Raw genomic sequence first — 17,500 nt, forward strand, 5'->3', positions numbered from 1 at the left:
GCAACATATGCCGCTGCAAAAGTCAGGTCAGAGCTACATTTTGCTGGGAGCAAAAAAAACAAAAAACAACAAAAACAAAAAACCCAAAAAACAAACAAAAAAAAACCCTTCCCTTCTGTTTGTCATCTCTTCCATTGCTTAAAATGAAAATCCTATGAGGATGTAATGCATGTGTGTGCACTGACCAACTGATTTTCCTCAGACTGGCTGTTTTGCTGTGCTGTGCCTGACTCTGTGTCTTGTCGTGTTTTCGCAGTTTTTCCGTTTTTTTTCCTCCCTTTGGAGACCCACATTGCCTGGTAATATTTAAAGCTCCACCCTTAGATTGCAAAGTTCTTCCTCTGCTCCTTTCCCTCCCTCTCTCTGACTCAGTTCTGCCTTTCTTTCGCATTTCACCGCCAGCTGCGGACCGGCACGCTGGACCTGTCGGAGCTGAGGGGATTATCCACACCACCAGGTCTATGTTTCGCCAAAGCGTCCCGCATCAGGAACAGCACGGATGACGCGTTCTGCGCTGCGGCTATTCAATGAAAGAAGAGACGCGCAAAAGCAGAGATGGGAACAGTTCCTGGACTTTCGCTTTCCCGGTCAGGGGGAAAATGTTGGCACCGCTACAACATGCTGCTTGTACATGTAGTGGTGGTTTTGGTGCAGTTTTGTGCAGCTTTTAACCTGGACACTGAGACGCGCGTCGTTTTCTCCGGACCGCCGGGGAGTTATTTCGGCTACTCTGTGGAGTTCTTCACTAACTCATCCAGGTAAAGTCTCTGCTCATCACCACCAACATCCCTTTTCCCCTGAGTCCCTGGGATTGGCACTGGATACACGAATTAAACACTGACTGACCCCCTCAGTGATTAGTGGTTCTCAGTCAGACCCCTATTTGATAAGATTTAGATGGTTTATCACAGAAAAGGGTTTTAAACCCATGACCAAAATAGTCAGACACAATGTCATTGTGTTTCCTTTACTGGGGACCCGCAGGAAATCTTTCAACGACCCATGTGGGTCTTAGACCCGCTAAAATCACCATACAAGTCTGAAGGGTCCCCACAACTGTTAAGTCACTTTTATTCTTTAGCTTTTATGATATCCTGATAATTTTTTCCTTGATAATATTTCAGCTGCATGTGTGTTTCTGAAGAGTCAGTTTTGCAGAGTAAACATTCAAATGTATGTTCTGTATATCTGCAATCAGGCATAGACTGTGACTACTGTAATCCAAAAAGAATATTTAATGCATATTTAAGATAGTTCTTGATGCAACCTAGAGTCATTTATATGTTGTTCTTTTTCCCCTCATTGCACACACTCACACACTTACTCGCAGGCACACACGCACACACCCACAATGGATTCCAGCCAGAGTATGATTGGAAACAGACATATAAGTCCTTGTGCGTGTGAGAGAGAGAGAGAGAGAGAGAGAGTCAGAGAAGAGGGGGTTAACCTTCAGAGGCGTAAGAAAAAGCTAATCTTCCTGTGAATATACTCAAGAGATAGTTCTGAGCTTCCTGCTGGTATTTTGTTGACAGATGAGGATCTTCTGAGTGTGATAAAATCAAAGACCACAACGTTCTTGCCTCATACACACCAAGCAAGTAAACTACCATCACCTGTTTTGACTGACTGAAAAAACTCCATTCTGGGTACCAGTTTGAAAACCACAAACAATCACAATTCAAAGTAGCCTGGATATGAATGAAGTGTTATGTATATCAACCAGGACTAAAGGCTTCATCAAGCTCGTTTATTACCTTCCAAAGAAAAACCCCAGTTTGTGGTTCATAGCACTGTATATGTGATCCTCCCCAACACAAAACTACAGCAGAAAAACCCAAAGGTTTGTAGAGGGTCGATGATGCATTTCCAGGCTAATATTTTTCATTTTGCATACAAAATATTAATAGTCATAATATATTTTACTTTTCTTAACTTAATATTTCACTTTTCTTTTTCAAAAGCCGCAGACCTTTAGACCCCACTGAAAATAGCCAGGTTTCTTCCTCAGATCAAGGTCCACTTTACCATTAAAATAAAAGTCACACACCACCCAACAAAAACCAATAGGGCTGCTACTTAAGAAATATTTGATCAAACCTGTGCCTTAAAGTTAAACAGCCCCTGCACTTGACATGCTTGGCAAGGCATCAAGTTGCTATTTATATTGCTTCAACATTATCACAGAAACATGCCACTGGCTGGATGTCATCATGTACACCACGATTCTCAGTTGCGGTGGTGACATAGCTGTAAAATGTGACACTCTGTGTCTGTTATATCACAGGCTCCATTAGATTTCCTTCTAATTAACTTCAAACTCAGGCTGAAAGTTGGTGAAATAGAGCTAATTGTTAGCTTCATCCGCGTTTACTTTCAAATGTCATGCTGATTATTTCTGGGGAAAACATAAACCATAATCTGTTAACTGGCATAGCTATAAGAGAACACTCAGTAATATAACTGTGATCAAAGTTTGAGAAATTACTAAAATATGATATTTAAAAAAAAATCTTATGGAAAGAAAGACTGGTATAAGTTATATAACTAATTTCTGCTGGTGTGATATGTCAGAATGCTACTGAGTAGGTAGAGCTACTGTCTCCGCTCCGAATTACAACCGTATATTCCCTCTTTCAAAGATTTGAATTCACAAGCAATAAAAAAACTCTCTTCAGACTCTCATGTTTTTGCTGTAGAAGAAGAGGTGGGCCAAAGCTAACATAGGCTCAATCAGTGAGAGGAATTCTCTACTTGTTCTTATTTGAATGAAATAAATGTTTTACCACTTATTATTATCCCATAAGAATCACTTATTGCTCCTGTAGCGATTATTCAGAAATGATTCTAGAGCTAACCTAACTTTGATCTACAACAACCACCACTGATGTTGTCACAGCCTTAACTAACATACAGGTACCTTATTTGAGAATGGTTTCAATAAACTGTATAATTTATTTTAGCATTTATGTTGTTGGAAATACTTAATCACATAATACATAATCACTTTAATTTTGAGTATATTTTCTGAAAGCACTGGTGGCTAGGTAACCAGATGCTCCACTATAAACCCATAGGGCTAACATGCTAAGTGAAACTCTATGTTTTGGCTTTGGCTTGTCCTTGTAGCCAGCTGTTCACAGCTGGCTACAAGTTGAGGATCTCTGGAGGATGTTTTACATCATCATAAACCTCTGCATAGATGATGACAGGAATCTTGCGCGTATCAACTGTTTCTTATCTGTGTCATGATAACCTGCTTAAAGCGGAGATTACTTGAAAGGTCACACCTCTGAGGTCTTTGCCTCATAAATCCCAGTGCCACTTTATCAGCTCCCTGTGCCTCAGTTTTTCCCTCACTATCATCCGACTGGCCTCACAGTGATGTTGGTTTAATGAATGTTGATATTTTCCTGTGAGGAAATTGGTTAAGATTCTCTCAGTTTGGATAACTAAGCCTCTGGTGGTTAGAGGGCATGTTGTGGAGGAATTACTGACATGTTTCCAACTGGTTTGTACAGACTTAGCCCATTTATGCCAGTAATAGTTTTGCTTAAAATGAACAATACCAGACTGTTATTGACCAAATTCACGTTTTGACAGCTCACAATTATTATTTTGCATTGCTATGTGAATCTAGTGTTTCTTGTTTTGTGGTGGGTAAACAACTTAACAGAAAATGGAAGCTTTTCCTATGAGAGAGAAATTTTCTCTCAGCATATGGGGTTGTTTTTGCTGGTTGTCAGGCCTGACAATAAGTAGACTGTCACCCTGTCAAGAGCTGCAGCTATTGCTCGCCATCAATGCCCTGAAGTCAAGTTTAGTTCAGGAGACTGACATCAACTGTGTTACTCCTCGTGCTTCCCCTATGTCTCTTCTATCCCTTCATGTGAATCAGGTCACTAAATATCAAATCAAGTTCTATTTATACAGCGTCAAATTATAACAAAGTCACTGTAAGAGCCTTTACACACAGCGCAGGTCTACACCTAACTCTTTGCAGAATTATTTAAAGAGACCCGAGCGCTTGTCAACACTGGCAAGGAAAAACATCCTTTAAACCTCAGACAGAACCAGGTTCAGGGGGGACGTTATCTGCCTCAACCAGTTGGGCTGAGAGAAGAAGAAGAAGGGAAGAGATGGAAAAAGAGCAAAAGCAGGAGGAAAGAGAACACACAGGAATACAAGGAAAACATACCCATGTAAAGAGAATTAATGAGTGTTGACGCTAAAAGTACATTAATAAGGGAGTGTCTATAGTGTTTATATTGACAGTGAAAATGATAATAACTGTTGCAGCAGCAGGTGTTGAGCAGAAACATGGCGGCAGTGGTGATTCAGTACCTGCAGGATCAGGACAGGGAGAAAGAGGAAGGGAAAAACACAAAGGGAAATGCACAGTACATGTATTTAAGTGAAGCACGTTTCTGTTCGTACAGTGCAGCTACTCAGACAGTAATTAGAGACATTTCAAGTTGGCCAGTTACTGATGAGGGGTTTTCCAAAAACTCATTCAATTCACTTTGACCAATTTTGAGATAATCGTAACTGGGCAAAAAGTGAGTGAGGTTTGGACTATTCCAGCACATCAGCTTAACAGGAAATAAATGACTGAATGATAATACGTTTTGGGTTTTTTTTTTTTTTTGTGGGGGAAAAAAAGGAAAGATTTAATGCTTATTTTCACTGAAATCTTCAGTTCTTCGTGCTATCTTTATAGACTAAAAGTAGACTGAGAGAGGTTTGTTCTGTTCTTCACTAAACTATTGTATACACTGTATTTTACATAATAATTACCATAGTGTTCTATTTTTGCAGTTATGATATACGAAATCAACAAAATTTACCATCTTGTTTAAATATGAAATAATAGACGTGATAATAGAAAACTTAAAAAAGGGAACTCAAAGAATTATCACTTAGTCTGTTGTTTACCACATTCTTCCTATAGTTGGATTATCAAATACTCTTTCTTAAAACTACCCCTCATCTTTATTTGTTCTTTTCATTACAGTAGATTCCAGACTGAAATGGCAATAGCAATTCAATTTTAGACAGGTGTTCTTTCTGTTTCCAGAAGATGAAGCCTGCTGGTGATTTTAGTAAATCATTTCTACAGAAGTAAAGGAAGTAAAAATCTTTACCACCTGGTGGTCAAAATTTATGTTTATGACCAAATATCTGGAAGACTAATTATACTTCGGCTCAGCTGTTTTCATTTAATAATAACTCAAAAATATTGCATGCTAAAATGTTACACTGAAAACATTTTGTTTTGTTTATGTGCAGCCTTGCACAACTAAACCTTCCTTGTTTATGGAACATAAATACTAAAAACCTGTGACTCAATGCCAAAGAACATGTTAACTAACCTATCTGTGAGCTCTATAGTAAAGGAAACCAAAAAGCAAGTCCTGCCTTAGTGCAGATTAAACATTGTACATTTAAGCAGAAAATAATACTGAAATCATAAATGCTTTAGTGCTATTTATGCCGTTTTACTCTCAATTACTGGAAGAGGTTGATAGATGGTATCATGTTTGAGACAACAAGAAAAAAGACAATATTGTCAGACAATTCTGGGCCACCCACATATGCATGAGTTTGGTGATTGTATTTACATGTTTACTAAATAAAGCAGATATCCGAGAGGTCGGACTGTTTATTGTAATAAGTCAGATAAAATCTTGAGGACCCAAATCAGGGTCAACTGTGACAGAGGAGCTTTGTGGTCTTCTCTAAATATGTATTTTACTCCTTAGTGAATGTAATGGAAGATCATATCATTGCATATCAGCGAATCCCAACTGTTTTGGATTGTGTTCATTAAAATAAAGCAGTGTCTGTGTGACCCCTTGTCACATATTTAAGATGACTATAGGAGTGTATGTGAGTGCAGTATGCCCATTTATAAGAACACTGTCTTGGATTTATTGGCATCTTTCAATGCCTTCCCAAGTGTGTAAGATAACCTACAGTGGTCACCAGAAACCAAAAAATATATAGCAATGTAGATTTTTTTTAACATTCTGAGTTACTGTAAATTAGGGCTGAACAAATAATTAACTAAATCAAAATAACCAATTTCATATTTTGACAAGCAATATTTTTGATAAAGCTCAAATGTGTCACAATCAGTCAAAAGGATTCATTCTGAGCTGATGAAAACTTGAATGAATATCAGTTTCAGGGGATTGAACATTAACAAATAATATAAAAAAAAAAACCCAACACAATCATGAACTGCATTCATGTTCTGAAATTTGATTAGACCCCCCGGCCCATTGCAAATCCAAACCAATGGTCCTCTTAAATCTTAATAGTGACTGAGTATAATCGAGAAAATGAGGAAGTCTGCATACGACAACATCATTTTCTTCAGAAGAAAAGCATTGAATAGGTTGTGATGCATATGAAAGGTAAAAAAAAAAACAACAAAAAACACTGACCTACCATAAGGGTATGACTTGTTTTAGAATACTGTAGTCATGTAAATACATCCAGTGAAGCTCAAACAACTTTCAGTAAAAAAGACATGTTGCAGCTTTGACCTCACTGTGTCTATAAGCCATTCCTCTTTTTACAGATGTTCATGTTGAATGTAAATTAGAGGAAGAGAGCGCCATTTCAGGTCTCTTCTGAAGCATTAATCATCCCACTGATACAACTATATTGTTAAGGGGGCGATTGTTCGATGTTAAGTTTTCATTACAATTGCTTTTAATTGACTTAAAGTATATATTACAACTCCACATCTGTAGAGATCACAGAGGGAGGCGGGTGGTTAAAAATTGTGTACCTTTGGAAGAGAAAGCCTCTGAAAGCCTGCACCCTGTCGGCTGAGGGGCTGTGGAGTGCGTGGTTTATAAGGAAAGATTATCCAGCCATGTAAATATTCCTCTCCTGCTTTCCAGACATTTAGGGGGATGGGGGAGTACAGAGTCTGTCTGATCTCTGCTAATGCCATCAGTCACCAATGTCCTCAGTTGTGCCATTCTCTGTGGGCCAGACATTTTAGCAGGGCTGTCTGAAATCTCTAAAAGTGTAGCTGCTCTGTAATAAACGATTACAAATCCACATAATACTTGCCCACGTCTATATGCATGTTATTCCCACTTACATACATATAAGTGCAGTGATAATGCTTAGCTGTTGCATGTGTTTCAGTTTATCTCTCTCTCTTTCTGCTCTGCTCACCATTAATTTCCAGACTGCACTTTCACGAAAATATGCAGAAGTATCAGCAGATAGCTCTTGTTTAGTCTCTTGCTCACACATTTTGTTCTGAAACCATCTGGAGAAACGCTTAGAACCACCTTCCTAGCTAACCAGCAAAGATTTAATATGCATATTAAAAAAAAAAAAAAAGAAAAAACGTGATAGATTTAATAGTGAATTGAAAACTTCTGCAGGGCCACTTCACCCATGCCAGTGTGCTCTGTCAATTGTAAGTCCACAAAAATTACCGCTTAGCACTTCTTGATGATGGTGTTACCTAAACAAAGACTAAAAAAAAATCACCAAACAAGAATTTGGGAGGGTGATTGCCATCCATTAAGTCAAAGGCAACAACAGTAATTGCTTTCTGTCATGTCACCATCAGTCCATAGAGGTCTAGGATGACATGTCATCACTCAGCTAACTGTTGCTGTATTTTCACTATGGCAGACTTGCAGCATGCTAATTTCAATGTGTGAAAGATGTTGAAAGTTACTGAAATGGATGTTGACACTAGGTCAAAAAAGTGTTGCCAATGCTGAAGAGTTTTAAACCTGCATTATTTTAAGTCAGATTATACTGAAGTTCCACGACCCCGGATAAGCAGATGATGATGGATGGATGGAAGCACTGAAGTTTATGGGGAAATGGCCCTACTTCAATCCCCCTTTGCTCTACTAAGGTTTTATCTGATTGTTTTGATTTTTTGAGCTGGTGGATTTACTGTTTGGGTTCATTGTCAAGACTTTCATCAGCATTGTTTCTGGCTATAGCTTTTGTATTCAGCAAACAAGTTACATAAAAACTAAAGCGCACGTTTACCTGCTCAGCATGAGAACATACCCAGTAACTACATGAACACAGCAGAAGGTTTACCAGCTGAAACGTCAGCTATTCCCCTCAGGAGTTGATCCATGGGGGCAGGCAAAGAGCCAAAGGGACAGTGTGTGTCATATGTGTGTTGCCCACGAATTAAGATGTGAAATGATTTTGCTTCTGCTGAGCTCGTTTCACAGAGGAAGCATTCTGGATTTCATACTGAGGAATAATTCTCTAGTGGCATCCTGCAGAAACAACACAGTTTTTGGCTCCTCCAGAAGGCTGCTCTGGCTATATATTAAATTCAGACATTTGCAGGCAATAAGGCATTTTGAAGTTGACTTCATGCTGAGGAGGCAATGCTTATGTTTAAATTTACAACATTAATCATTGATAGATCTTTAACCTTTGGAACAGTTATAATATTATAACGATCAGTTGTGTCCTTGTCAAAGCTTTTCAATTGTATTTTTTACAGATGTTTCCTGGTTTCATGTCAAAATTCTTCTGCACTCAGTCTTGATCACAGTGTGTGATACTTCTTTATCTTTTCGCTCATCTAGTATCAGTGTTTTGATTGGTGCGCCAAAAGCCAACACCAGCCAACCAGACATCACTGAGGGAGGAGCTGTGTACTTATGCCCCTGGAGCCAAAATAACTGCAGCATTATCAACTTCGACAAGCAAGGTAGGATGTCCTGTTAAACCTTCATTGACAGTCATCCCTTTTCTACCCACATGGATAAAAATGGGATCTGCGAATTGAGCTCTGTATGTAAAAGCCGGGGGTTTTCCTTACATCATAATCACAGCAGAAGTCGATAACTCTCATTGTTCTGGGATTTGAAAACATCCCGCTGTCTAACGGCACTGTTGAACAGTCGAGACGATGAGGTGAACTGTCGGCTATCTCTAACCAGCCATAAAAGTGTCTGAGAGAAGGCATAGGTAGCATCTTGAGTAAATCATCACTGTGCTTGACCCTGAGGTCAGAAGTGCAGCTGCCTGCCATCATACAGCTCCTAATCCAACGCCTCCCTGTGCTGATTGAAACCAGCCTTTGATGTCTTTCCTGGGTTTTAATGGTGGCTGATGCTTTTCCTCGCTCCACCCCTCTGTGAGGTCCCCATTTTGGGCAATAGGCTGTGTTTGCAGTATTTTCACAGGGCTTTGATTTTTTTGTTGGACTCTGGCCCATTGTTGTGAGCAGTCTTTAATTAGGGCAGAGTCATTACAGGGACAAGGACCCCAGAGGGCCGAGTCTGCCCCCGGCTATGCCAGGAAAATAATCACTCACATCACAAATGCAGGAAGTGATAAGGACCTCCGTTAGACGATCACAGGATCAAACTTATCGCCACATAGCCTTCACATGCTGATATTGAGTCGTGGTTTACCCAGACTGTTCAAAACCCTGCTTACATAAAGACACACCACCAAAGTGTTTACAAACACAAACTGCCTCTGAAGTGTAATTCATTGCAGAGGCATACTTACAGTGTGTTCTCATACTCGCTTCACCACACATGCTTTTACATTCAGTAGTCTTGTATTTCCCATTCCATGCCTCGGGACTTATGGTGTGTTTGAGGACGCAGGCCAGACTCCATTAACCAAACAGGCGCGCTGAGCTGCAGCCAGGACAGTGTAATGTCAGCCACTCTCCTACAGCCGGCAAGCACATATATCAGAAAATATATATAATCTTGCGTAGTTACAGACACACTTGAAGATGAATTGTAATAAATTACCTTTAGTGCTAAAACAAGCATCAAATATAGACTTTCTCTTTCAGACACACCGAAGGTGTCATGTTCTAATAAGTGACTTCTCAGAAACTGACATGCCATAATTTTTTTTGATAATTAATTTTTGTCATCATAGGTGGGACAAAAACACCACATGTGGAAGACATTACAGCAGAGACAGCTAAAACCCCAGCATCACAAACTTTTATTTAGTACTTGAATAAGGACATGAACTCTTTTTCCAAGTCCAAGTCAAACTTGTTTTTACAGGCTATGGTATAAAAGCAGCCTGGCTGGTTTTAGCTGAGCTGGCCCAGGAGGGAGCTGTAATCACAGTAGGAATATCAACGCTTTGTTTTTGCAAATTAATTATTAACATTATTAACATGTGCCATGAAAGAAAAGTGATGGAGATGTAGTTTTGCAAAAGTTGCAAAGTTAGAACATTAGAATTAGAACACAAACACACACACACACACACACTGCTCATTGCCTTCATACTGCTAACACATCTTGCCAATGAGGTACAGCTGTTTGGGTTACAGTAACAACAAAATCCAAGTGCCTTTTAGCTGTTTGATGTCTGCCATAGCATGGAGGATGGATTAAGACTGCAGAACCTGGGAACAAGGCTATTAAATTTATTCATTCATTCATCTACCACTTTTCCGTTTCCGGGTGGTGGGGGGTGCTGGAGCCAATCCCAGCTCACACCGGGTGAGGGCGGGGTCACCCTGGACAGGTCACCAGTCCTTCACAGGGGCAACACACAGAGACACACAGAGACCAACAACCACTCACACTCAGACTCAGACCTACAGACAGTTTAGAGTCACCAGTTAACCCAAACATGATGTCTTTGGATGGCGAGAGGAAACCCACACATGCATGGAGAGAACATGCAAACTCCACATAGTAACGGAACCCACAACCTTATTGTGGGGCAACAGTGCTAACCACTATGCCACCGTGCTGCCCCAGACTGCCCCAAATATCCATGCAAGTACATATAGCGAACACTCTCAAATGAAGCCCAAATGACAGGAGGCACTTTGACTTACTTAAAATAGCAGCTCCAGATATCACCTAGGTTTCTTCAAAGTCCCAGAAAAGTGAAGTGTGCAGAAATTATTGAATTTGTGCGTGCTGCTTACACATATGGACAATGATTTTTTTTTTTTCTTTTCCAGGTGATAGATATTTTTATGTTAATGATGTGAACACTCAGGTTGAGTTCAAGTCTCATCAGTGGTTTGGCGCTACTGTGCGTTCCCATGGCAACAGCATCCTGGTAAGAATGCATCCATGAGTTTGTTGGTAAACATTAAGTTTAACACTGATATGTTTTATTGCACATTAAACTTAAATTTAAACTAAATTTAGTATTTTTATTTTGTCTCAAATAGAGTTTGAACATGTAGTTTGTTTATTTATTGCTATTTTGGATTTCCTTTAGCTGTTGCCAGGCAACAGTTATTCTTCCTGGGGTCAGGTACTCCACAAAATACAGAAAGAAATAAAAATCAAACATATTATCACGGGCAAAAGGTTCAGCATCCATCCATCCTTATTTTAATTTGTAGATGTTTTGAGATGTTTTGGTTTCCCATTTGTCAGCAACAGCATGTTGAGAAGACGTGAGAATTTGGAAGTTGGATTTTTACCATAGCTGTCTCTTCTTCCAGGCTTGTGCTCCCAGGTACTACTGGAGGACTGAACATGACACACCCTTCGCTGACGTTACAGGAACCTGCTACCTCTCTGTAGACAGCCTCAAGACCTTTGTGGAATATGCCCCTTGTCGAACAGGTGAGCTACTGCTGACATCTGCAGATATAAAACTGCACTCATGGTACACAAGTGCAGAAATACACAGCCCCCACAAAGAAAATATTTAAATCCACAAAAAACAAGGCAAGCTTAGCAGTGCCTGTACAGGTAGAACAGAAGCAATATCTGTGGCACACAACTCATGGAGGCAAACTACAGATTTTAAACCTTCAACCTGTGATTGTCAAAATGTACCACTAATTTGCATTCCCCAGGTCTGATAAAGCCAGCTCAGCAGTTGGTCAGCTCATGACAGCGACATTTGCTGAACGAACTGTCAGCTGTAATTTGTAATGTTACAATATCTGTCGCTAATGAAAGCTGACATATGACATTATGTAAGTTATGGCGTGAACAGAGAAACTCATAAAGCTTAACTGGAAAAGAAATTCACCATCTGATTTATCTGTGTCATGCATATGACACTGAAGGAGCTGACACAGGGACTGACCATTGGCCTGTCATTAACATGACAGAAAAAAAATATTTGGATGTTTGGCAGTGCAGAGTGGTTGAATGGTTAACTCAAATGCTCTCTAATTAGAGCATCCCAGGTTTGAATCTGTTTTGAGGGTCCACCAGCCATTGCGTCAGCTAGCATGTTTCCAGTGTAATAACAGGGTCTATGAAGCCAATCATTTAACAAAAGGGACTCAAAGTACAGATATCCCAGTTTCTAAGACAAATTACCACAATACTGAAGAGTAAAAACCCAAAATACCTATACAAAGAGGTCAGAGCTCAGGACTACACAAAATACTTATATAGGAAATAGCTGTTGACATTATTGCTATAAATCTTACTTACAGCATCTTTAATAGAGCCGTCATGACTTTCAAACTGGCTAAACACTAAGGCTAAAAACTAAGAAAAACTAAGAATAACCAGCAGTCACAAAAGAAGTGTAAGAGCGTATTCAGAATACAGCAAACTGCATATGTTATGAAAGCTGCAATTTAGGTGAGACATTTTCTGAAACAGATAGTCCAAACTGTAGTAATGTTAAGGTCGTAAGTAGAGCGGTTACAGAAAGCAGATACAATGCTTGGTTAAGATATACAAAAATATTGGCGCCCTTATACTTTGTCTTTTGTGAAATGGGGATGCTAAGTAAGGAGACCAAGGAGGACCTTCTGAGTGAATGCCTTGTGGACAAATGAGACCATAATTGGCTTTTCGGTAAAGTATATTATCGTGCTGTTTACAGAAAACACAATGAGGCCTTCCAGAAGAGAATATGGTTCCTATGTTTAAACACAGTGGAGGTTCACAGATGCTTTCAGGTTGCTTTGTTGTCTCTGGCAACCGATGCCTTGACCATGTGAATGGCATCATGAAGTCTGATGACTGTCAAACAGTACTGGGGTGCCAGTAGGTCATGTAGGGCATCCATTACAGGCCATTGATCTTCCAGCATGACAATGACCCACAGCATTTCAAAAACACATTTCAAAAAATGGTTAAAGACAAAGTGCTTTAGTGGTCTGAAATGGCCTGCATTAAGTCCAGACAATAATCCAATGGAACACCATGGCTGATATCTCAAAACAGCAGTTGTAAGAAGGCAAACCTTCAATCTGTTTTCAAAGGAAGAGTGGTAAACAGGTATGAGAAACTTATTCGCGGTTACAGGAAATGATCCATTTCAGCCATGACAGACAGAGACCAACAACCACTCACACTCACACCTACGGACCATTTAGAGTCACCAGTTAACCCACACCTGATGTCTTTGGACAGTGGGAGGAAACCCACACAGACATGGGGAGAACATGCAAACTCTGCACAGAAAGGCCCCAGGCCGGGAACCAAACCCACAACCTCCTTATTGCGGGGCAACAGCACTAACTGCTATGCTACGCTGTGCGCTATGCAAACAGTTGTTGTAATGCAAACTAAATGAATAAACATGAATTGCTTTGCTATGACTTTTTTTAGCAGAAGTGACGCATTATCTGACAGAAATGTAAGGGTTCCAATAATTTTGACCATGACTATACATTTACATACCTTGATGTGTTTGTATGTGTGTCTTTTCTGTTTTTCCGTTTGGTTTATCTTTGATAATGAACATTTATTGTATATGTACTCTTTATGTTGCTTTCAGTTGCACAATTGTCAAACTGAAAATGAATTACTTTGCCATGTTTTGTTGCTATTCTTTGCAGAAAGACACGGACCTGCAGGACAGGGCTATTGTCAGGGGGGGTTTAGTGCTGACTTCATGAAGGTAAGAAAAATATTTGTAAACGTTTTTTGCTGGTTTCTTCATAATCACATAGTCACAGGTTTTTGTGTCGGCTGATGTAAGCAGCAGATATTACACTGTGTAGACCAGATGTGCAGAGTTTGTTTGAAGCTTGTGATGAAATTGGTGACACACAGATTCCTTACCTCTGGCTACTGTTGTGTGTGTTACAGGATGGGAGGGTTGTGCTTGGAGGACCAGGCAGCTTTTACTGGCAAGGTGAGCTCACAGGAATGTGAGCCAGCGTGGCTTTTTTGCAGATATCTTCCAATGGATTTTTCCTTTGAGGGATCCAGAAAATCAATCATCATCTTTGTCAGTCAATGAAGTACAGGAGCTGGAGGGAAAAAGTTAATTTCACCTCTGACCTCTAACCCTTGTTACCTGTCAATCCTGCAGGTCAGCTGATCTCAGCCACCACAGAAGAGATTGTTAAGGCCTACTACCCTTCTTACTTTCTGCTCTCAGTTGCCGGGCAAATTCAGACCCATCAGGTGCAGGGGGACTATGACGACAGTTACCTGGGTAAAACTGTACTACTGCATACTTCTTACAGCATACTACTTATGCTACTACTTCTTATAACACTTACAGTATACGTTTTAGTTCCGACTTACATGTTCATGGTTCCCACAGAAAAAAAATCCAATCCATGTTAATGCCCTGAATCTTTGTTCCAGACCACCGTGAGGTTTATATTTCTCCTTGAAAGAGTTCAAGAGTCCAGAAGATTTAAATGTTTTTGGTGATCCATTTACCATAAGAGCCAGCATCTTGACAGAATACATCAAAATCAAACATGCAGGTTTTTTTTTTTTTTCATCTCTTTCATCAGGCATCAGGCCCATGCTCCCCATGTCTAGCCAACCCCTGGTTGTATACACAGGAAACTGCAGACTATTGAAAGACTTCTTAAGTTGTCCTATGACCTCACCTACCTCATCTTTCGTTTTGATTATTGCGAGCAGTGTGAGCTGCCAAGATGGTTTCTAGCCTTATGTTCTCTATGCACTGTTGTTTCTTGAGCATTTCATGGATTCCATTAGCTTCGCCGATGTGAAGACACTGAAGTTCAAATTTAGATGAGCTTTCAAGATGACATTTACAGTGTTGTAACAGACCCATATAGAGCTTTTTTTGTTTAGATATGCGCCACCCAGTACTCAAAGCATGGCTCTACGACTATGCCAGTGTACAGCAAAACACCAGCAGGCTTCTATGCTGGCTAGCACAGCATCTTCGATATGCCACTGATTGTTTCCACTGTTGATACAGTGGCTATTTTCAATTTTCATTCACAGTTACTTGATATTATAACCATACCCAGATTTAATATGAATGGTATGCCATGTGTCTGTATTATACATATATGTATACATTTTACAGACAAGCATCGGTCAAATGATGAAGTGTTACATTTTGTCAATGAACTTGCAAAATGTAGGTTATAGGTTTGTTCAAATCACAGATATCTAATATTTCCAAACATGTTTTCCTCTTTTCCTACTCTGCTTTTACCCTCCATCTCTCCTGCAGGTTACTCTGTGGCTGGCGGTGAGTTCAGTGGGGACGATGAGGAAGGTGAGGGTCATATTTACAGTACTGAGAGCCAAAAGCTATGTCTGGGTTTGTTGACTCCCCCCTCAAGTGTAATTGTTAACTGCTCAGTCTTGGCACATGTGGTTGTGTAGAAACGGAAAGGGATTATTAAGGCTTTCAGGAAGCAAGGACATTTAGAAACGAATAAGAAAAATAAAAGGGTGGGTCAAACACACCATATTCTAAATTGCAGTGTAGATTTTGGTTATCAGACCTGCTTTGAAATAAATCCCCTTAACTATGTGCCTCTTGTTTTCTTCACTTGCAGATTTCATCACAGGAGTTCCCAAAGGACTCATGCTGTATGGTTTAGTAAGGAGTTCCCACATTTTAATTTCACACCAATTTACCCTCCAAATAGTCTTTCAAACATAAAAGTAAAATAATATCCCTATGAACATACTTGTAGTAAAACATAATTTGTAATAAATAATGACTCCTGTTTGTCTCAAATAGGTGTCCATATTAAATGGAAAGAATCTGAAGTCTCTGCTCAACCTCACAGGGGAGCAGGTATGTGCACATCTGGCTGGAGATTTTCTGTACTTCAGCCAGGCCTCTATTTTCATATGTGGGTACACATTTAAAGTGGCGTGTGTTGTAGCAGAAGGAATTTGCCCTGTGGAGAGGAGGCCGATACCAGGGTCAGAGGTGAAGTTTACTGTATGCACAGCTCATGGCTTCTGAAAGCTGTAAATCAAACCCAGAAAGAGCAGACAACATGAGCGCACCAGGATAGCGCTCATGTTGTCACTTTTCAAGCAGGATTTGCTCTGTCAGTTCCTTGGCGTTCGTTCACGTTGCTGAAAATATAACCCACACATGACAAAATGTCACTGGAAGTTCACATACATATATATATATATATATATTACTCATATTTTATTGCGGGAAATCCTTCGCAGCTATTTAGTTTCCTGTTAAGCCAACTTGTTGTGGGGCAACAGCGCTAACCACTATGCCCTCCACCTACAATTTCCAAGAGTAAAATAACATTTAAAAGTAAATACATTACCAAATAAATACGTGAATAAAATAATACATACATAAAAAGCAGAATGAGTGTATATTTTTGTGGTTTTAAAGAACAAATTTAAGAATAGTGGACTTAATTATGAATGTGACCGTAATTTTGGAGGATCAACACTTTGTTTTTCTAACCCAAATCTCTAATCGCTTTTATTAACGCTGATGGTTGGCCTGTTACCTCCTTGTGTAGTTTAAAAAATTGCTTCATACCGCAACATGGAAGAGCATGTGACGATTCACACAAAGGAAAGCATGTGTGGCTGGGTGTGATCAGTGTGGGAGGTCATCAGTGACTGTTCAGAGGTGTCAGTGTCAGGCTGGAGGGCGCTGAGTAAACTGTTAGGTCATAGTGAGAGTGATCTGGGGTAAACTCTCACTGCTCTCTGTGGGTGAATGCTGCTCCCTCTGTGGGTTCTTTGACTGTGCTGTCAAAGTCAGCTGCAAAAACACACCGGAGGGTCTTTTTGCAACAGACCCCCCATTTGGTGGATACAACTTTACATTTTCTCATTTGTTAAGCCAGCAAGTGCTTTTTCAAGACATTGATAGCAGCGATATTTACTCCACCCAGTCACATCTAATTGTCTTTGCAATCCTTGTTGTGTCCAGATTGCAGACTTTATATGAAAGTTTGGCGCTAAATCTTTAGTTGATGCACCTTACATTGCCAGCTCAATCCAGCTGTCTTTGGTATTGCCTATTATCGCTTTTCTTAGATTGGTTTTTGGTTTTAATTGATTGATTCGTTTTAATTTAGTTGCATTGGCTTTTTTAGTTATTTATTCATAAATGCTATTTAAATTCAGGAGTTTTGGCTTTTCATATCAGATCTTAAATGACCTTCTACTGAGAACTGAGTGTGGCATTTAATTTACATGTTTGGTATGCTGAATGACAAAGTATCCTGATCTTGATCACTGTATATACGTAAAGATGAGTATAGCCTCTGTGATGCCACCCATAGGGCTGTTCTGGTTCCTGTTACGGTGTCGCTGGTAATCAAAGAATC

The 17,500-nt window shown here is 39.8% G+C and overlaps 1 protein-coding gene across 2 annotated transcripts in view; it reads left to right on the forward strand.

Moving 5' to 3' along the window:
* Window positions 1–402: 402 nt before the first annotated feature.
* LOC115043775 (integrin alpha-5-like) overlaps window positions 403–17,500 on the forward strand; it is a 38,172-nt gene continuing 21,074 nt past the window's right edge. For both annotated transcript variants that reach the window (XM_029502467.1, XM_029502469.1), the window contains exons 1-10: window positions 403–758; window positions 8,601–8,725; window positions 10,976–11,076; window positions 11,471–11,594; window positions 13,784–13,845; window positions 14,037–14,082; window positions 14,263–14,388; window positions 15,400–15,444; window positions 15,731–15,774; window positions 15,919–15,975. In XM_029502467.1, coding sequence (XP_029358327.1) covers window positions 556–758; window positions 8,601–8,725; window positions 10,976–11,076; window positions 11,471–11,594; window positions 13,784–13,845; window positions 14,037–14,082; window positions 14,263–14,388; window positions 15,400–15,444; window positions 15,731–15,774; window positions 15,919–15,975 — 933 coding nt within the window. In that variant the 5' untranslated portion in view covers window positions 403–555. The remainder of the gene's footprint in view (window positions 759–8,600; window positions 8,726–10,975; window positions 11,077–11,470; window positions 11,595–13,783; window positions 13,846–14,036; window positions 14,083–14,262; window positions 14,389–15,399; window positions 15,445–15,730; window positions 15,775–15,918; window positions 15,976–17,500) is intronic.

Source organism: Echeneis naucrates, chromosome 5 (assembly GCF_900963305.1).
Source record: "Echeneis naucrates chromosome 5, fEcheNa1.1, whole genome shotgun sequence".
In the NCBI taxonomy this organism is placed as follows: Eukaryota; Metazoa; Chordata; class Actinopteri; order Carangiformes; family Echeneidae; genus Echeneis; species Echeneis naucrates.